Below are 20010 nucleotides of genomic sequence, written 5' to 3'. Positions count from 1 at the left end.
GGCCCTTCGGTGCAACTTGCCCACACCCGCCAACATGCCCCAGCTACGCCACCTGCTTTTGGTCCATACCTCCAAACCTGTCCTATCCATGTATCAGTCTAACTTTTTCTTAAATGTTGGGATGGTCCCTGCCTCAACTACCTCCTCTGGCAGCTTGTTCCATACACCCATCACCCTTTGTGTGGATAAAGTTACCCCTTAAAAAGTTACCTCTTAAAAATACTTCATACAAAAAACATTGAAATCATACTTCTACAGTGCACTAAAACATGATTTGAATACATCAAATTTCAAAAAGTTCCTTGCCTGGGAGGGGGGACCCCCTTCTTCCACACCCTCTCCCCACTCAGTTGCTCCACTCCCTCACCGGGTATCCCCAAGGCCAGTGAACAGTAATCGCACAGCCTCCCCCCTTTCAAAAACGCTCCAATCCAATTTAAAACATATATATTGTATTCAAGTGTAAGTTAAAAGACTCGCTGCAGTATGCACCATATTGCACAATTCCAATGGGAGGGGGACACCCCCCTCCCACCCACCCCCCTCCTCCCACCCACCCCCCTCCTCCCATCCACCCCCCTCCTCCCCCCCCCCCCCCCCCCCCCCCCGGTCGCTATGCTCCCTCGGGCTTGGTCTCTCGCAATTTCTCACTCCCAACTCTCACCCAATGTTGACAGCCCTGAGCCAGGTGATGTGAAAAGGTCCTAAATTAATTCTTATTTATCTGAAGAAAGGTCCCGAGCTGAAATGTCACCTATTCATCACCTCCACAGATGCTGCCTGACCTACTGAGTTCCTTCAGCACTTTGCATTTTGTTAAAGATTACAGTATCTGCAGTTCCTTGTATCTCTGTTCTTCTCTGTATTCACCAAGTAAAAGGACATATTAGATAAAAAGTAGATAATCTGGATTAAATCAGTATTAAGAAGGATGAGGTGTTAGATGCCTTGGGACACCTCCTCCTACTTACCCCTGGAGTATGATCCCACAATTAAGCACCAGGCCATTATCTCACAGACCATTTCTGATTTTATCATTTCCGGCTAATTACCCTCCACAGCCTCCTGAGTAACGTCTGTAGTAAAGATAAAGGAATAATAGGGACCTGGAAAACGTAAGTCATTAAAGAGACAAGGGGCATGTGAGGTGTCTTGGACATAGGTCGGGAGGGATTGGAGCAGGAGGGGATAGGATGGAGACGAGGTACGTGGAAATGATTTCAGTGGGGCAGGAGCATGCAGAAACAATGGGTCTGCCAGGGCAGTTCTGTTGTTAAATTCAACTGAGTTGCTCCAGCATTTTGTGTCTATCTTCGATGTAAAACTTCCAAACAATTTGTTGCAGTGATAATGTGTAGGAAGGAATTGCCGATGTTGGTTTAAACCAAAGATGGACACAAAATGGTTGAGTGGCTCAGCAGGACAGGCAGCATTTCTGGAGAGAGGGAATGGGTGACGTTTCGGGACAAGACTCTTCTTCAGACTTCTGAAGAAGGGTCTTGACCCGATACGTCACCCATTCCTTCTATCCTGACATGCTGCCTGGCCCGCTGAGTTACTCCAGCATTTTGTGTCTATCTTCGATATAAACCAGCATCTGCAGTTCCTCCCTACACAGTTCTGTTTATGGATTTTAGGAGAAGGTAAAACCAAGCCGTGCGGGGCTGGGGAACAATAAGATTGGAGGTTGTGGAGGGCAGACAGTTTGAAGTGATCAAATCAGAGATGGTCTATGAAATAATGGCCAGGTGCTCATCTGTGGGGTCATGATCCAGGTGTAAGTATCACCATCTAGGACGACAGATGGCACAATGGGCTAAGTGTTCGGCTGGCAACCTGAAGGTGGCCGGTTCGAATCCTGCTTGGAGTGTGTACTGTCGTTGTGTCCTTGGGCAAGACACTTCACCTACCTTTGCCTGGGACTAGAGACGGAAATTAGCTACTGATTGGCTACAATCTCACATATTTACATGCAAATGTTCATTAATATGCACTGTCCCTATAAACAAATTATTATTATTATTATTAGTAGGAGGAGGTGTCTGAGAGTTGGTGCCTGGCATCAGTCTGGTAGAGGTCAGCTCACCAGACCTTGTTGGCATGTTTATTGACAATGTTGGAGTTTAAACCCACCTGCACCCATGTAGAACTCATGGACTTCATTAACTTCACCACCAATTTTCATGTTGCACCCAAATTCACTTGGACCATCTCTGACACCTCCCTCCCCTTTCTTTATTTCACCATCTCCATCCCAGGAAATAGACTATCGACTAAAGTCTATTCTAGACTACACTTCTTCCCACCCTGCCTCCTGCAAAGTCTCTATCCCCTATTCCCAATTCCTCAGTCACCACCGCTTCTGTGCCCAAGATGAGGAGTTCCATACCGGGACATCCAAGATGTCCTCATTCTTTCGGGAATGGGAGTTACCCTCTCCCATCATAGAGGCCCGCACAAGTGTCTCTTCGTGATCCCCTAGCTCCACTCTTGCTCCCCCTCCCTCCCAATCGCAACAGGGACAGAGACCCCTAGTCCTTACTTTTCACCCCATCAGCTGTCGCATATGACCTCCTCCCTCTACTACATCCAGGGACCCCCAACAGTCCTTTCAGGTGAGGCAGAAGTTCACTTGCACCTCCTCCAACCCCATCTACTGCATCCGTTGATCTCGGTGTGGGTTCCCATATATCGGCTAGACCAAGCGCAGACTGGCTGATCATTTCGCTAAACTTCTTTGCTCAGTCCGTCTTGGTCTAAGCGATCTCCCAGTTTCTAAACATTTTAACTCCCTTTCCCATTCCGTTTTGTCCTGGGCCTCCTCCACTGTCAGAGTGAGGCCACACGCATATTGGAGGAACAACACCACATATTTTGCTTGGACAGCTTACATCCCAGCGGTATGAATACTGACCTCTAATTTCAAGCAACCACTGCATTCCCTCTCTTGGCCCCTCCCCCACTCTAGTTGTCCTGCCAGTTCCACTGTTCATATCCATATATCCCTTCGTTAACACCTCCCGCAGCCAACAATGGACCATTGTGGGCTCCTCCTTTGCTTGGTTGGTGCTGGCTCTGATTTGTTCTGAACCTTTTCATACCCCTAGTTTCCTCCCCCCGACTCTCAGCCTGAAGAAGGACTTCCGCCAAAACCACATCTCGTACATTTCTCCAGAGATGCTGCCTGTCCCGCTGAGTTACTCCAGCATTTTGTGTCTATCTTTGGTGCAAACCAGCATCTGCAGTTCCTTCCTACACATGGAGTGTAGGAAGGAACACAAGGTAGTGTTGTTCTATTATTTGAAAAGTGTAGCAGCGATAATGCAGGTAATTCCAGGTTGGTGAGAGGGAGTTTATTTGAGAAAATACTGAGTGATATGATTTATGTACATTTTGGAAGCGCCTGATCAGGGATAATATGGATTTGTGCAGGGGAAATCTGCTTCACTAATTTGATAGAGTTTTTTAAGGAGGTAAATGAGAAGATTGGTGAAGTCTGGGAGGTAGACAATATCTATGTGGACTGACACAGTCCTGCATAATAGGTTGGTCCAGAGGTTTAATGTGCGAGATCTGAGGTGAGTTAGCTAATTATATTCAACTTTGGCTTGCTGATAGAAGCCTAAAGTTGGGGGAAGCTTTCTGAAGTCAGAGGTGTACCACAGATCATTCTTGTTTTGTTGTATATTAACAACTCGCATATGAATATAGGAGAAATGGTTAGTAAGTTTGCAGGTGACATAAAAAATGGGGGTAATATGGATAGAGAGGAATGTTGTGCAGCAGGATATACGTATATAAGATGGAGAGTTGAGCATAGCATTGGCAGATTAAATAGGTCCTTGAAAGTGTCAACAAAGGTAGATAAGGTGGTGAAAAAGGAATATTGAATGCTTGCCTTCATAGGTGGGAAATAGAATGTAATAATTGGCAGGTTATGTTGCGACTTTACAGAACACTGGTTAAACTACACAGAGTATTAACCATATAACCATATAACAATTACAGCACGGAAACAGGCCATCTCGGCCCTACAAGTCCGTGCCGAACAATTATTTTCCCTTAGTCCCACCTGCCTGCACTCATACCATAACCCTCCATTCCCTTCTCATCCATATGCCTATCCAATTTATTTTTAAATGATAGAATAGAATAGAAATAATTTTATTGCCACACAACCAAGGTCGGTGGTATTTGGGTTGCCAGCAGCGGTACAATAATAAAGAACACAACCACATTAAAATTTTACACAAACATCCACCACAGCATTCATCACTGTGGTGGAAGGCACAGAGCTTGGCCAGTCCTCCTCCATTGATACCAACGAACCTGCCTCCACCACTTCCACTGGAAGCTCATTCCACACCGCTACCACTCTCTGAGTAAAGAAGTTCCCCCTCATGTTACCCCTAAACTTCTGTCCCTTAATTCTGAAGTCATGTCCTATTCTCATGTCTAAAACTTCCCTATTCTCAAAGGGAAAAGCTTGTCCACATCAACTGTCTATCCCTCTCATCATTTTAAAGACCTCTATCGAGTCCCCCCTTAACCTTCTGCGCTCCAGAGAATAAAGACCTAACTTATTCAACTTTTCTCTGTAACTTAGTTGTTGAAACCCAGGCAACATTCTAGTAAATCTCCTCTGTACTCTCTCTATTTTGTTGACATCCTTCCTATAATTGGGCGACCGAAATTGTACACCATACTCCAGATTTGGTCTCACCAATGCCTTGTACAATTTTAACATTACATTCCAGCTTCTATACTCAATGCTCTGATTTATAAAGGCTAGCATACCAAAAGCTTTCTTTACTACCCTATCTATATGAGATTCCACCTTCAAGGAACTATGCACGGTTATTCCCAGATCCCTCTGTTCAACTGCATCCTTCAATTCCCTACCATTTACCATGTACGTCCTATTTTAATTTGTCCTGCCAAGGTGTAGCACCTCACGTTTATCAGCATTAAACTCCATCTGCCATCTTTCAGCCCATTCTTCCAAATGGCCTAAATTACTCTGTAGACTTTGGAAATCCTCTTCATTATCCACAACACCCCCTATCTTGGTATCATCTGCATACTTACTAATCCAATTTACCACACCTTCATCCAGATCATTGATGTACATGACAAACAACAAAGGACCCAACACAGATCCCTGAGGCACCCCACTAGTCACCTGCCTCCAACCCGACAAACAGCCATCCACCATTACCCTCTGACGTCTCCCATTCAGCCACTGTTGAATCTATCTTGCATTGTATTGTATTGTATTGTATTGTATTGTTTGCAGTTCTGCTGCCCACATTATTTAGTCATGGGGAGAGATTGGATAGGTTCTGTTTCAGGGGTTTTGGGGAGATGGCAGAAAAATTGGATTAGGAGGCAGCCATGATTGAATGGCGGAGTAGACCCAATGGGCCGAATGGCATAATTCTACTCCTATAACTTGTGAAAATCTTTTTCCCGAAGTAGGGGTATCAAAAAATGGGATAGGTTAAGATGAGAGGAAAGGGTTTTAAGGGAGATTTGAGGGGGAAATATATTTACATAGAGTGATTGATATTTTTTGGAATTCCCTGCCAAATGGAGGTGATGGATTCAAATGCCATTGCCACGTTTAGGAGGCATTTTTGAAAAAAATACTTTAAAAGACAAGGCTTAGAAGGATACAGACCTAATGTGGGCATTTGAGATTAGTGCATGGACATGGTGGATCCAATGACTCATTTCTGTGCTCTATGTTTAACTCGGGTCACAGAACCAAAATATTGGCAGTTTCTCTTTCCACAGTTATTGCCTGTTATTGCTAAGTTTTCATGCATTTTTTGTTTTTGCATCCACAACTTGTTTTGTGATAATAATACATATGAATGTGAAATAATTTATTACTGCAAAATCGAATTCATTGTTAGTCAACACATGTTTTCGGATCTTCTGGCAAATTAAGTGGGACAATCTGTAGATCAAACAGTATTGCTGATGTGATCTGTGTCTGGTTTTGCTGCTGATGACCTGATCCATAACCCATGTCAGATTTCCCACACTACCGCCGCCTCGTGCATGCGGGCCGCCATGTTGTATTTTAGCCTTAACTTACGATTCAGATCCTACAGGACTCATCTCAATGGTCTCTGTATGTCCACAAATTAAAGTACTTGTTTTGATATATAATGACTCTGTACTTTGCGCATGGTGTCGGAGGTGGGATTTCGGTTTGATTTTGGCTGTTATTTACAAAGCTTTTCATAGTCTCAGACATGGGTGAAGGTTTCAGAAAACCTGACCCGCTTGTTTTCGATAGCAGAATCCTACAGCGGTGGCGTACCTTTGAGCGACAGTATGATTTGTTCATTGCAGCAACTTCTCATGACAAGCCTGCAGTGGTCCGTGCAAGTATGCTCCTTCTCCTCGCAGGAGATGAAGCTTACGAACGAGCACACCAGTGTGTGTATGCTGAGGCAATAACTCATCAACCTGCTGATGGTGGAGCGCCGATCGTGACCCCGGCTGAGTCGCCGGACGACCCGGAGTGTCTCAAGAGAAATTTTTGACAGTTGTGGTGACCCTCATGCTAACCCACTCATCGAACATGTGTGAACTTTTTCTCAAGATACCAGAATGAGAACGAAACTATTGAATCTTTTGTTTGTGCTATCAAGAAGGCTGTAGGAACTTGCAGATTCGGCGATCTTAAAGACGAATTTATTAGAGACTGGTTGGCATGTGGTCTTTTAAATGACAAGCTGAGAAGGAAGCTTGTCCACGATCCTGCAATAACTCTGGATAGTTATCGCAGTCTGTGAGACTTATGAGCTGCCGATTTGTAACGCCCAAATGCTCACTTGGGCACAACATTCCAGTGCAGGAGTTGATAGCGTTCTAGCTCCGTTTCCAAGGCAATGAAGGCAGCAGCAGATGGCACTCGAAGGACAGCTTGGGAACACTCACTTCTTATCTCCCAGTCAACCCAGGCAAGAATTAACAAGGCAGAGACAGCTTAATTATCCTGCAGCTTGTTTTATTCAAGAATGTAACAACTGTGGTGAGGGGCATTTGGCTAAGAGAGAGATGTGCACCGCCTTTGGTCAAGTTTGCCATGGGTGTAAAATGCGAAGATGGAGATGTTGCAGATCCCGACCTAACAGAGGGCAGACAAAGCAGCCCATACATTTGCTGCAGGCTGAGCCCGTGTCGGATTTCTCCGATAGCAGCATGGACGAGAGGCCAAAGGTCGATGGAATCATTCTGCAGGCACATTCTATCAGCACACAAAATGGGCAGATTAGTGAGCCAATGGCCACCGTAACAGTAAACAATAAAGTAATCGAAATGAAAATCGACACTGGAGCGCAATGCAATGTTCTGTCTCGGGAACAGTTAAATCGTCTGAGGAACGCAGAGCAATTAAAACCCACCAATGTTACTCTTCTCATATTTGTTGGAAGTGGGGACAATACGGTCGGTATTGTGAAGCTGCAGTGCCACTTAGGGGATCAAACAGCAGGTTCAAATATACCTTGTTTACCCTGCATTTTGATATATATTATTTTATGTTTTTTTCTTTCTTAAATCAGTGCTGAACTACATGAAAGGTTTTCAAAAATTGACAAACTGAAGAAGAGGTATGAACTTATCATGTTTACAATGGAACCTCCTGAGGGCGAAGAGGAACGATCTCAGGCTTATTATGTAATTAAGGTAAATAAAATACTTCAATTACAAATATAGGACAAGGAAATTAAAGATTGATCTGTTTATTTATTGCAGTAAAACAATTAAATATCTTTCTTGTGAACGGATCCCGACAATTTAACCATTTCAGTAGCTATTTGAATACGGATGCATACTGAAAGATTTCAACATAAATTTAATTATTTTACCAGTGATGTTAATTGAAATACCATATTTATCTTGTTTTCCGCAATCGTACAGGTTTTGAAATATGTTGTTGTCAATTTGGTGTTCTGATGATATACATTCCTTGCCATGGACCATAATCACATCCTGAAAATGCAAAATAATTCTCTGCAAGAATACCAATCTGAGCCTCCCTAATCAATGGACATTAGGTGCAATAGGAATGGCCCTGTTACCAATCTTTGCTGGTAACCTACCTGTACAGATTGGGGATCAAAAATTTTCTATAAGCAGTATCATGTCATTGAACATTTGATCAGTTGCAGGCAAGATTGTCTTCTAACAAACATTGATTGATATGTGTTGAAATGTCAAAGTGAACCACCCCATTATTTTTCTGATTACATGTGAATAACAGCCTTTTTAAAATGAGATTTATACATATTTCTTAGCATTCACCATCTAGTTTAGCCCATCTAGCATCTAATTCATAACAAAGTGAAGGATTTACAAACAATAAAAAATAAATATTAGAATTAAATAAAGAACCCATGGATTATATTTTATTCCCCAAGATGAGAACACATTTATTTGGTTAAAAAATGTAAACTACATAAATAAAGGTTATTTTAGGGCTATAAAATAGGTAACACACAAAATTCTAAAATGACGAAAGACCCTGTCTAGCACTTTCAACCTTTCTCCTTCCTGGTGCTGCTGATGCAGTAGTGGAGTTGTTAAATAATTATGGCAATCCATATTCATCATACAGTAGATCCTGATGTTGAAGCAGCATACACACTTGCATTTATATTGTGTTTTCACATTGCTTTCAGAATATCTCAAAGTGCTTCACAGCTAATTAAATATATTTGAGATATAGTCACTATTGCAATAAGTTCATAAGTTTTCATTAAGCCATTTGGCCCATCAAGTCTACCCCACCATTCAAATATAGCTGATCTATCTTTCCCTTTCAACCCCATTCTCCTGCCTCCTTCCCATAACCCCTGACACCCATACTAATCAAGAATCTATCAATCTCCGCCTTAAAAATATCCATTGACTTGGCCTCCACAGCCTAGTGTGGCAATGAATTCCGCAGATCCACCTTCCCTCGGACAGATGAAATTCCTCCTCATCTTCTTTCTAAATGTACGTCCTTTTATTCTGAGGCTATGGCATCTGGTCCTAGACCCTCCCATTAGTGGAACCATCCTCTCCACATCCACTCCATCCAGGCTTTTCACGATTCGGTAAGTTTCAATGAGGTGTCCCCTCATCCTTCTAATCTCCAGCAATACAAGGGCATCTTGACATTATTCTACCTCACGTTTTAAGCGGCCCGCACCACCATCCCCACTCTGAGCCAATCATAAGCCCCTATTTACTCCAACGTATCTACGCTACTAGCGGTACGTGTGGTCTACTGTATCACACGGCTGAGAGAAACAAACTTCCAATTCTCTGTCTACTATTTCATGTTTACATTTACCATCCACCCTTCAACACATTCCTAGACAAGAGGTAATACGTCTAATCTTATTTTGCCGATTCTCATGAATCTCTTCTACACCTAGTCAACGAGAGATGCCAATTGTCACATCCAAACACCCTTTTGTTACCTTGTTTAATTCCAATCAAAATGAAGAAAGTAAATTAATATTTTTTTCCTCCTTGTTGATCTTTATGATGAACACATATTATAATAAGAAAGGATTTTAATATTTTCTCTCATTAATCAGTTGCAAAAATGGAGGCATACGTATACGATTGTAATTTGGTTGGAACCAGTCCTTGAGTTCGCAAAGGGATACCTTCTTCAGCATGCGTAGGGATATGGGCACAAACCCAACATTCTAATCAGATAAGGAAGCCTGTTTTTCTTTTAGTTGCGAGTTCATTGTGTTCTGTGTGAAAGTTGTTAGTTGAATTTCATACTCCAACTTCATTCTCTCTTCATTCTCATGCCCGACTATGATCCCATATCTATATTACTAAAAGTCTGATCTTGACCGCTTTTGGCTCACTGTGCTGCGATTTCCGAGAGAACGCCGCCACCTATGACCTTCATTTTTGGCCACCTCGCTCAGAGCCCACCTCCGCCTTTCGGGACCGGAGGATTTTTCCCATCGATGAAAAATCAGAGAGATATTAAAAAAAAAATTTAATGCCATTCTCTCTGCTGCCCCTGCTGCTGGGAGGGGGGAGGGACTATAAAACCCAGAAGTGGTGTGCCTCACTCAGTCTCTGCAAGATGGAGGAAGCCTGAGGGTCATGTCTCTCTGAGCTGTGAATAACACTGAACACATGTCTACTCAACTGTGAGTGCCCTTAATGTGGTTCTAAAATGGTTGCAAAAAGTATCTATTGTTTCTAAAATGGTTGCAAAAAGTGTCTCTATTGGTTCTAAAATGCTTGCAAAAAGTGTCTTTTTTGGTTCTAAAATGCTTACAAAAATTGTCTCTTTTGGTTCTAAAATGCTTGCAAAAAGTGTCTATTGGTTTTAAAATGCTTGCAAAAAGTGTCTATTGGTTCTAAAATGCTTGCAAAAAGTGTCTATTGGTTCTAAAATGCTTGCAAAACATGTCTATTGGCTGTTGTTGTGGTGGTAACTGCTTTGAAAGGCTGCACTGCAAAAAGTAAATGACTGTTGTTGGTGGTGGTAACTGCTTTTAAATGGCTGCACTGGGAAAACATGGCTGTTGTTGGTGGTGGTAACCGGTTTTAAATGGCTGCACTGGAAAATAAATGGCTGTTGTTGGTGGTGGTATCTGCTTTGAAAGGCTGCATTGCAAAAAAAAATGGCTGTTGTTGGTGGAGGTAACTGCTTTTAAAAGGCTGCACTGCAAAAAAATGGCTGTTGTTGGTGGTGGTAACTGCTTTTAAATAGCTGCACTAGAAAAAAAATGGCTGTTGTTGGTGGTGGTAACTGCTTTTAAATAGCTGCACTAGAAAAAAAATGGCTGTTGTTGGTGGTGGTAACTGCTTTGAAAGGTTGCACTGCAAAAAAAATGGCTGTTGTTGGTGGTCGTAACTGCTTTGAAAGGCTGCTGCACTGCAAAAAAAGGCTATTGTTGGTGGTCGTAACTGCTTTGAAAGGCTGCACGGCGCAAAAAAATGGCTGTTGTTGGTGGAAACTTGACAACTTCCTGCACGAATATTGATTTTAGATAAAATGCTACCACTAATAGCTGTGATTTTTGACCATCTTTCTCAGTTCCTCGCCACTCATCAGGTGCAGAGGATTCTTCCCATCAATTAAAAATAAAAGTGGTGTTAGTGTTAAAAAAAAAATTGAGAATTTCTTTACTGTCAATCATGCCATGAAGGTCACGCCCCTTCCAGTTGGAAGGGGAGGGATTATAAAACCCGTAAGTGTGGGTGTGGCTCAGTCTCTGCAAGATGGGGGAGAGAGAAGTCACGACTGTCTGAGCTGTGAATCAACTGAACACACTGAATGTCTACTGATGACATAGGACGACAGATGGCACAATGGGCTAAGTGTTCGGCTGGCGACCGGAAGGTGGCCGGTTCGAATCCCGCTTGGAGTGCATACTGTCGTTGTGTCCTTGGGCAAGACACTTCACCCACCTTTGCCTGTGTGTGAATGTGTGTGAATGTGTGTGAGTGATTGGTGGTGGTCGGAGGGGCCGTAGGCGCAGAATGGCAGCCACGCTTCCGTCAGTCTGCCCCAGGGCAGCTGTGGCTACAGAAGTAGCTTACCACCACCGAGTGTGACTGCGGAGTGAATGAATAATGCGATGTAAAGCGCCTTGAGTATTAGAAAGGCGCTATATAAATCCCATCCATTATTATTATTATTATTACTGAACTGTGAGTGTGGTGTTTTGTGTGGTTTTATAGTGGTTTCATCCTGATTGAAATGGTATGAAACTGCATTTGAATGTGGTTGTCTTGCACCCTGCTTGAAGTGGCATGAAACTGCACTTGAATTTGGTGGCCTTGCACCCTGCTTGAAATGGCATGAAACTGCACTTGAATTTGGTGGCATTGCACCCTGGTTGAAGTGGCATGAAACTGCATTTGAATTTGGTGGCCTTGCACCCTGCTTGAAATGGCATGAAAGTGCACTTGAATTTGGTGGCCTTGCACACTGCTTGAAATGGCAGGAAACAGCACTTGAGTTTGGTGGCCTTGCAGCCTGCTTGAAGTGGTCGGAAACTGCACTTGCATTCGGTGGCCTTGCACCCTGCTTGAAGTGGTCGGAAACTGCACTTGAATTTGGTGGCTTTGCACCCTGCTTGAAATGGTAGGAAACTGCATTTGAATTTGGTTGCCTTACACCCTGCTTGAAGTGGAATTTCAAAGAATGGCCATGAGTCAACTGTTGGTCCACCAGCCGTTAGTGAGCTGCCAGCACATCAGGCTTGAGTGACTGAGCTGCCACCTCAAGAATCCATTTGGCCCACAATGTCCATACTAACCAGTCCCTTCAGCCCACAGTACCCATACTGCATCGGGGGACCAGCCCTCACATGGGACCCAACAGGTCCCACTTAATCTAGTATAATAATATATTCATAAGTGTTTAATACTACAAAGATAGATAAGAATATGTCTACATTTTGACATCATCGTCTTATCACTTCAAAAATTTACAGCTCCTGCGTTTCCTTCTCCTCGAGGATTCCGTCTGAGTGATGCAGTTTACATCTGGTGGCATGTATCCAATCGGGTTTTTCTTTTACTTTTACTGCTGTCCGTGTTGTTAGCAGCACCAAATATGGCCCTTTTCACCTAGAAGAGAATCTTTGTTCATTGCTCGCACATAAACCTGATCTCCTGGTTTAAGCTGGTGCATATTTCCTTTTGCCGGAGGGACCTGTGCCTGCTTAACTTTCTCATTGATTTTACCAACTGTTTCACACATGGCTTGAGCATATCTTAAGGATTTTTTATCATTACATGTCAGAGCTACCTTCTCAGGAGTCATCAGGGGTCGGGTTCCTGTTGTCATAGGTCACCCCATCAATATCTCGTGAGGTGTTAGGGCCGTGTTTCTATTTGTATTATTTCTCAGTGCATACATCACTACTGGCATGGTGTCTGGCCACAACAACCTATTTTGCTGGCACTTTGGCCAAAGTAGCTTTTATTTCCCCATGTACTCGTTCTACCATCCCTGAGGACTGTGGTTGATATGGTATGTGTCATTTCCACTGGAACCCAAGAGCCTTCGACAAGTTCTGAACTAATTTACTGGTGAAATGAATTCCTCTGTCACTGTTTATTCTCATGTGTATCCCGAATCTAGGTATTATTTCTTTCATTAAAATATTGACTACCGTCCTTGCATCATCCCGCATCATTTTGTTGACACAACAGACATGTTCTTGCAACTTTATCAATTATGACTGTTATTCCAGTGCATACCATTGCTGAGACAATGCGTGTGCCATCTCCCAAATCCTTAGCGAGAATCGGTGTAGATATTAGCACTTTTATCTTTTGCCAATATGCAGGCACGAGTCAGGGCATACAGCTCAGCTGCTTGAGCAGACGTTCTGGATGGTAAAGCATATGCCTCCAACACTTGGTGTGGTGTGACCACCACATATCCTGCTAATAATCTGTCATCGCTAGGTCGGTGTGATGAGTAAATAGGACCAGGTCAGGATTATCAATCGGATGACTCTGTAAGTCCAGCCGGGGCGTGCCACGGCTTCCACAATCAATAGACAATCATGGTCACATCCTTCTTCTGGCAGTGGTACAAAGGTAGCTGGGTTTACAGCAGGCGATCGCTGATAACTATAGTTACAGTAGGAAGTGATAAAAGGATGACCATATTCCATTCTTCTAGCGGCTGTGAAATGCTGTGTGGCTGCAGAGTTCAATAATAACATCGCGGCATTGACCAAGAACGATGGGGATTGATTTTTCTATCATCGTAGCTGTTGCCGCTACAGCTCGCAAGCAGGCTGGCGTGCCATTTACTACAGCTGGTAAAGCCACGGAATAATAGGCTACCAGTCTTTTTTTCCCCTCGATGTTCTTAAGCCAGGACACAGGTTGCAAACCCCTTTGATACTAAAGGGGCGATAGGGATCACTATTTTGTTAATAGCTCTCAGGTCCTGGACAAAATGCCATTCATTACGCCTTCCCAATTTCGGGATCGGCATTATAGGAGTATGTGGCGGCACTGGAAGTGGCGGCGCTGCCTTGCAGCTGCGGCTCGCCTGCAGTCCGTTTGGCTTTTCTTTTTTTTGTTTTCTTTTGTCCCGTGTTACAGTTTATTTCGGTTTATTTAGTTGTGTATGTTGGGGGGTGGGTGTAACATGTTTTTTGTCTCTTCCTTCGAGGGGGATGCGACCTTTCCTGCCGTATCCCCCGTCTCCGTGTCCGTCTGCGCTGAGGCCTATCGCGGAGCTGGCGGCCTCCAACTGGGACCGACCTCGAGGCTCTGGAGGCAGAGCCAGCCAGGACTTACCAACGCGAGGCTGGCCAACTTCGGGGCTGTGGTTGCAGGGCGACCCAACTTCCAAGCCGACTTTGGAGCCTCGGAGGCTCGGCCGCGGGCCAGTAGACGACATCGTCGGGAGCTCGCAGGCCACAGGTTGGTGACCTGTTTTTCCGGAGATCCAGCAACAACATTTGCGTCCACTGGACTGGAGTGGGGCAGCTTCAACCACCCCGGGCCACGGAGTTTGAACCGGCCCGTTTGTGGAGCTCGGATTCAGCCGCGGGACTTGCTCACCATCACCCAGCGGGGTCACAACATCGGAGGCCTGGATTGCCTCAGCGCAGAGGGAAGGGACATTGACTTTGGGACTTTAAACTGTGTTGAGTGTTTGTTTTGTTATTTATTCTATGTTATGACTGCAGGCTAAACCATTTTGTTGCACTGAAAAGTGCAATGACAATAACATTGAATCCAATCCAATCCAATTACACGGACTTTACGTTTTCACTAATACTCCTTGTTGTAATAAAGACATGATGACTATACTAGCTATCCCTTCTTTGGCCTCCGGGGTCAGTCGATACTGTTTTAAACATGGCAAGACAGCACCCTTTTTTAAAGTCACTTTATGCTCAGGGGCTGAATGCACTCGCCCCACATGATTCTTATACTTTGCCCATAGTTCAGAGGGTACTTGGACCAGAGCCATTGGTAACCTTGGTGGACCTTTAGTAGGCGGCTTTTCAAAAATAGTGTCTCATTTCTCTCTGACCCATGCGATCTTTCCTCTGGATCATTAAAGAGGTCAATCTGGACCTCTCCTTTTGCCATTGGCAACTTTAAAACATAAATTGACTGCTTGTCCTTCAGCCTTTTTGTCATTTCTCCTATTTCCTTTGCTGTTGCTGGATGTCTAGTAGCTATGGTCAGGTGTGACTCAGTGGTGTCCCCCATCTCAAGTCGATCCCTTTGGTTTTGAGAAAGGTGGGCCATTATTCCTAATCCTGTATTTTCTGCGGCAGCAGAGGAAACGCAATCTGCCACAGGCAATGATGGTCCAATTCTATACGGCCATCGTAGAGTCTGTCCTCATCTTCTCCATCATGGTCTGGTTTGGCTGAGCCAACAAGCACGACACCCGGAGGCTGCAGTGAATCGTCCGATCAGCTGAGAAGGTTATTGGCAGCAACCTTCCCTCCATTGACGAACTGTAGACTGCAAGGGCCAGGAGTGAGAGGGTAAGATCATCATTGACCCCTCCCACCCTGGGCATAAACTCTTTGAATCACTTCTCTCTAGAAGGCGACTCCAGACTGTCAAAGCTGCCACAGCCAGACATAAAAACAGCTTTTTTTCCACGAGTAGTAGGTCTACTCAATAACCAAAAATCTGTAGCCTTCTTATGCTCTGGTATTTTATTTAATTCACATGTTTAATCAATAATGTTTAATGCTTTATGTGTCATTCCTAACTGTATGTCATGTTGTCACTTCCGGGTGGAGCACCAAGGCAAATTCCTTGTATGTGAATACTTGGCCAATAAACTTATCCAATCAAAATTAAGTAAGAAAGTATATTAATATTTTCTTCCACAGCTTGCATTCAAAAATAACACTTTTAGTTTAATATTCACCACCCCTCTTCTCACATTGGTCCCAATTGAACCTGAACTTACTCTCTTATCCTTTCTTAAACCTTCCATCCTCTTACTTCTGGAGACTTCCGTAACCTCTCCTGCACTCTCCTTCTCTTTAACTTTATCCATGCACTTCCTATTTGTTGACTGCCTTCCCCCCTCCTTCTACTAATTAGTTTAAAGCCATATGTGCAGCCCTGATTGTGGTTTGCCAGGACCCTGGTTCCAGGCGGGTTCAAGTGGAGTCTGTCCCGTCTTTACAGCTTCCTCCTTCCCCAATACTGGCGCCAATGAAACACAAATTCAAATCCACTTCTTCCACACCAATCTTTGAGCCACAAATTCAACTTTGTAATCTTCTCAACCCGCATGTGGCTCAGGTAGCAATCCAGAGTTTGTTTTTGGTTCTCCCTTCAATTTAGTGCCTAGATGCTTAAATTCCCTTAACAGAACCTCTTTCCTTATTCTACCTATGTCATTGGAATGGCCACGACAATTGGATCTTTCCCCTCCCACTCCCAGTTCCTCTGCAGGTCAGAAAAGATGTCCCAAACCCAGGCACCAGACAGTCAACACAGCCTTTGGAAATCTCGATCCTCGTGACAGAAAATAGTGTCTATTCTCCTAAGTAATGTACCACCTCCCATTTAGCAGTGAGTAGATTCAGAGAAGTTGGGAAAGTGGGCAGAGAAGTGGCAGATGGAATATAATGTAGCAAAGTGTGGAGTCATCCATTTTGGCAGTAGGAATAAAGGCGTTGAGTATTTTCTAAATGTGGAGAGAATCCAGAAATCGGAGGTGCAAAGGGACTCTTGGTGCAAGATTCCTAAAAAGTTAATCTGCAAGTCGAATCGGTAGTAAAGAAAGCAAACGCAATGCTAGCATTTATTTTGAGAGGGCTTGTATACAAAAAATGCCATGTAATGCTGAGGCTCTATAAGGCACTGTTCAAGCTGCATTTGGAATATTGTGAGCAATTTTGGGCACCATATCTGAAGGATGTGCTGGCTCTGGAGAGGGACCAGAAGTTTACAAGAATTATCCCAGGAATGAGTAGAAACGTATGGTGACGATGCTGGGTCAGTACTCGCTGGGATATAGAAGAATGAGCGGGGGACCTCATTGAAACATAAAGAATAGTGAAAGGCATGGACAGAGTGGACGTGGAGAGGATGTTTCCACTAGAGGTAGAGTCTAGGACTAGAGGTCATAGCTTCAGAATTAAAGGACATTCTTTTAGGAAGAGAATGAGGAGGAATTTCTTTAGTCTGAGGGTGGTGAATCTGTGGAATTCTTTGCCAGAGAAGGCTGTGGAGGCCGTCAGTGGATATATTTAAGGCAGAGATAAATAGATTCTTGATCAGTACGGGTGTCAGGTTATGGGGAGAAGGCAGGAGAAAGGGTTTAGGAGGGAGATAGATCCGCAATGATTGAATGGCAGAGTAGACTTGATGGACCGAATGGCCTAATTCTGCATCAATCACATGATCTTATGAACATGCTTGCTAGTTTTGGTACTGGTTAGGGGTGTGTGAAATTAAAGAGTTCAGCATTGGCATACATGGTTAATTAATAATTGACTGTCGGGTCTCTTGGCTGCCATGTTACTGTTACTAATTAGCCCTATCCTACATTGAGAGGTCCAAACTGGCTGATGCAAGAGTGCAATTGGTAAGTGAAAGAGGATATTAATCTTGAACTTGCTCTCTTTTGCTCTTAAGTAGTGTAGATATGTGTGGCTTTCTAGACAAAATCTTGCAGTAGCCAATTGATGCAATTCAGGGAGTTCTGTAAACTAACTTCACATTCAGCTTTTCCAATAGTTATGACAGTTTTCTACTTTAAGAATCAAAAATACTAACTTTTTTTATCAACATTCTTCCATAATAAATACCAAACCAAATAAATGGTTATACTTTGTTGCTGCTTGTGGATCCTTTCAGGGAAAATGACTTTTTTGTTCATTTTGGTAACATTAGGATAATTTCGGATGCATTATTATGTATAACATTAATACTGTTTTCTTTTTCTTTTCTTTTTTACCTTATTGTATTTAGGCTGCTCAAGATAAAGAGGAGCTTCAGAGGCAGGGGGATGAGCTTGATGCTAAAATTTCCAAAGGAGAAAAAGAATTAAGAGCTCTTGAGAATACACTCCAGCTCCTCCACAATCAAAATTCGACATACCGAAAATCTTTCAGCAAGGTCACGGAAACAAGTATGCCTTTTCCCGTCATTTCATAATTGTTTCCATTTCTAAAAAAAAGTTCAAATTATTCAAGATGGTATCAATGCAACATTTCCACTTCATTTCTAATTAAAAAGGGCGCACATAGGTCCAAAGTTATTATTCTCCTACTTGGTGAATTACTGAAGGATGCAAAAAATCAACCTTGTTTTATCCAATTTAAGACAAGGAAAAAAAGCAGTAATCAAATATGCAGTATCGCCAGCATATTGCTCCTTCCATTTCCATGTTAGTCTAAAAGATGCTACTAGCCTGCAATCTATTGGATTGTCCAAGGACCAAAGCTACTGACCCAAAGTGTGATGCTGGCAATGTATAAATTGTCATTATAGTTCACTAGAGAATCAACAGATGTCTACAAATTCAAATTTCAGCCATCCCATGTGGGCGTTTTAAACATGAATATAGTTTATAACCAGCTGTGAGGGGCAAAGTTCAAGAGATGTGCAGGGCAAGTTTTTTTTACACAGGGTGGTGAGTACCTGGTCTGTGCTGCCGGGGGTGGTGTTTAACGCATATACGATAGTGGCATTTAAGAGAATTCAGATGGGTATATGGATATGCACGGAATGGAGGGATATGGATTACGTGCCGGCAGATAACTGAATGTCTTTGCATCATTTTTGCAGACATTTTGAGTGACATTCTTTACTGTACTATTTTATGTTCTGTGTCCTAACCAGTTTGCCCTCAATCTGCAATCATTCCTGTCTTATTACAATTTGTTTAGTTGATCAATAACTGTTGGCAGAATGTGAATTCAAGTTTGTATATTGTATCCAATAAATAAACTAAGAATATTATGTTTGTTTCATATGCTTTTGAGCTCCGAGTTTAAATCACAGGAGATATTTCTTCACCTAGTTGAAAGAAAAAATGAAAACACATATAGCAATGCTCTAATAATCCTCTATTGGACTATTTACAAATCCAAGTGGTTTGGCAAATGGGTCACAGCATGTTAATTCCTCTGCACACCTCGCCCATGGTTTCCATTCTCCCCGTCAAGCACTGAGACCCAAATTCCTGCGCTCCATTGCAACTCAGTTCATATTCCTTTTCATGTTTCAGTGCCCTGGTTCCCATACTCCCTTCTGTGCCCCAGTTCACTGGAATATTTATTATCTTAGTGTGTGCCATTTCAAAAAAAATAATCTAAAATCACATTGGAGTATTAATAGAAACAACATCCAATATCCTAAAATACCAAACCTGCAGGATTAAGAGTTTTCCTGTATGCATACCAAAATATCTAATACATCATCACAAATTACTGTACTAATGTTATTTGTCTTTAATTTAATACTAAATCCTTAAATTACGCTGCTCTAGAAGATACACAGTCGGTTTCACACTGCTGTCCCATTCACATTATTATCAATTTGGATAGACAATTGAGTTAAAAGATATAGTACAAAATCTAAACTGGTGACAAACTGAGTTGTGTTTTTCTTTGTACTACTATTTGTTATGTATTGATCCTGTATTGTATAAAACACGATTAATTCAACACTTTTAAAACTTAATTCATAACATCACTAGGTGAAGAATACGAGGATAAATTAAAGTTGGAAGAACAGAAACAGGCCATTGGAGAAAAATATAGATATAAACGCAGGCAGGTTCGGGAGCTCCAGGAAGACATTCTGGTAATCAATTAAAATAATTATGTTCCTATATAGGTGTTGAATAAAATATTGAAAATGGATTAAATTCAGATGGATTAACTCCATAACTTCTCATACTTCACTGCTCACTTACTCTGTCCTAATATTGCCATGTGTTGTCTTAACAGTGACTGCAAATGTCCTAATATATCATAATGTAATAAAGAG

General features: G+C 42.7%; 1 protein-coding gene across 2 annotated transcripts in view; it reads left to right on the top strand.

Moving 5' to 3' along the window:
* ccdc39 (coiled-coil domain containing 39) overlaps positions 1 to 20010 on the top strand; it is a 167215-nt gene that overhangs the window by 122281 nt on the left and 24924 nt on the right. For both annotated transcript variants that reach the window (XM_033032154.1, XM_033032153.1), the window contains exons 14-16: positions 7581 to 7704; positions 17986 to 18145; positions 19718 to 19824. In XM_033032154.1, the coding sequence (XP_032888045.1) occupies positions 7581 to 7704; positions 17986 to 18145; positions 19718 to 19824 (391 nt within the window). The remainder of the gene's footprint in view (positions 1 to 7580; positions 7705 to 17985; positions 18146 to 19717; positions 19825 to 20010) is intronic.

This window comes from Amblyraja radiata, chromosome 13, assembly GCF_010909765.2.
Source record: "Amblyraja radiata isolate CabotCenter1 chromosome 13, sAmbRad1.1.pri, whole genome shotgun sequence".
Classification (NCBI taxonomy): Eukaryota; Metazoa; Chordata; class Chondrichthyes; order Rajiformes; family Rajidae; genus Amblyraja; species Amblyraja radiata.
The sequence above is the reverse complement of the archived record's forward strand: the minus strand, read 5'-3'. Positions and strand labels throughout refer to the sequence as shown.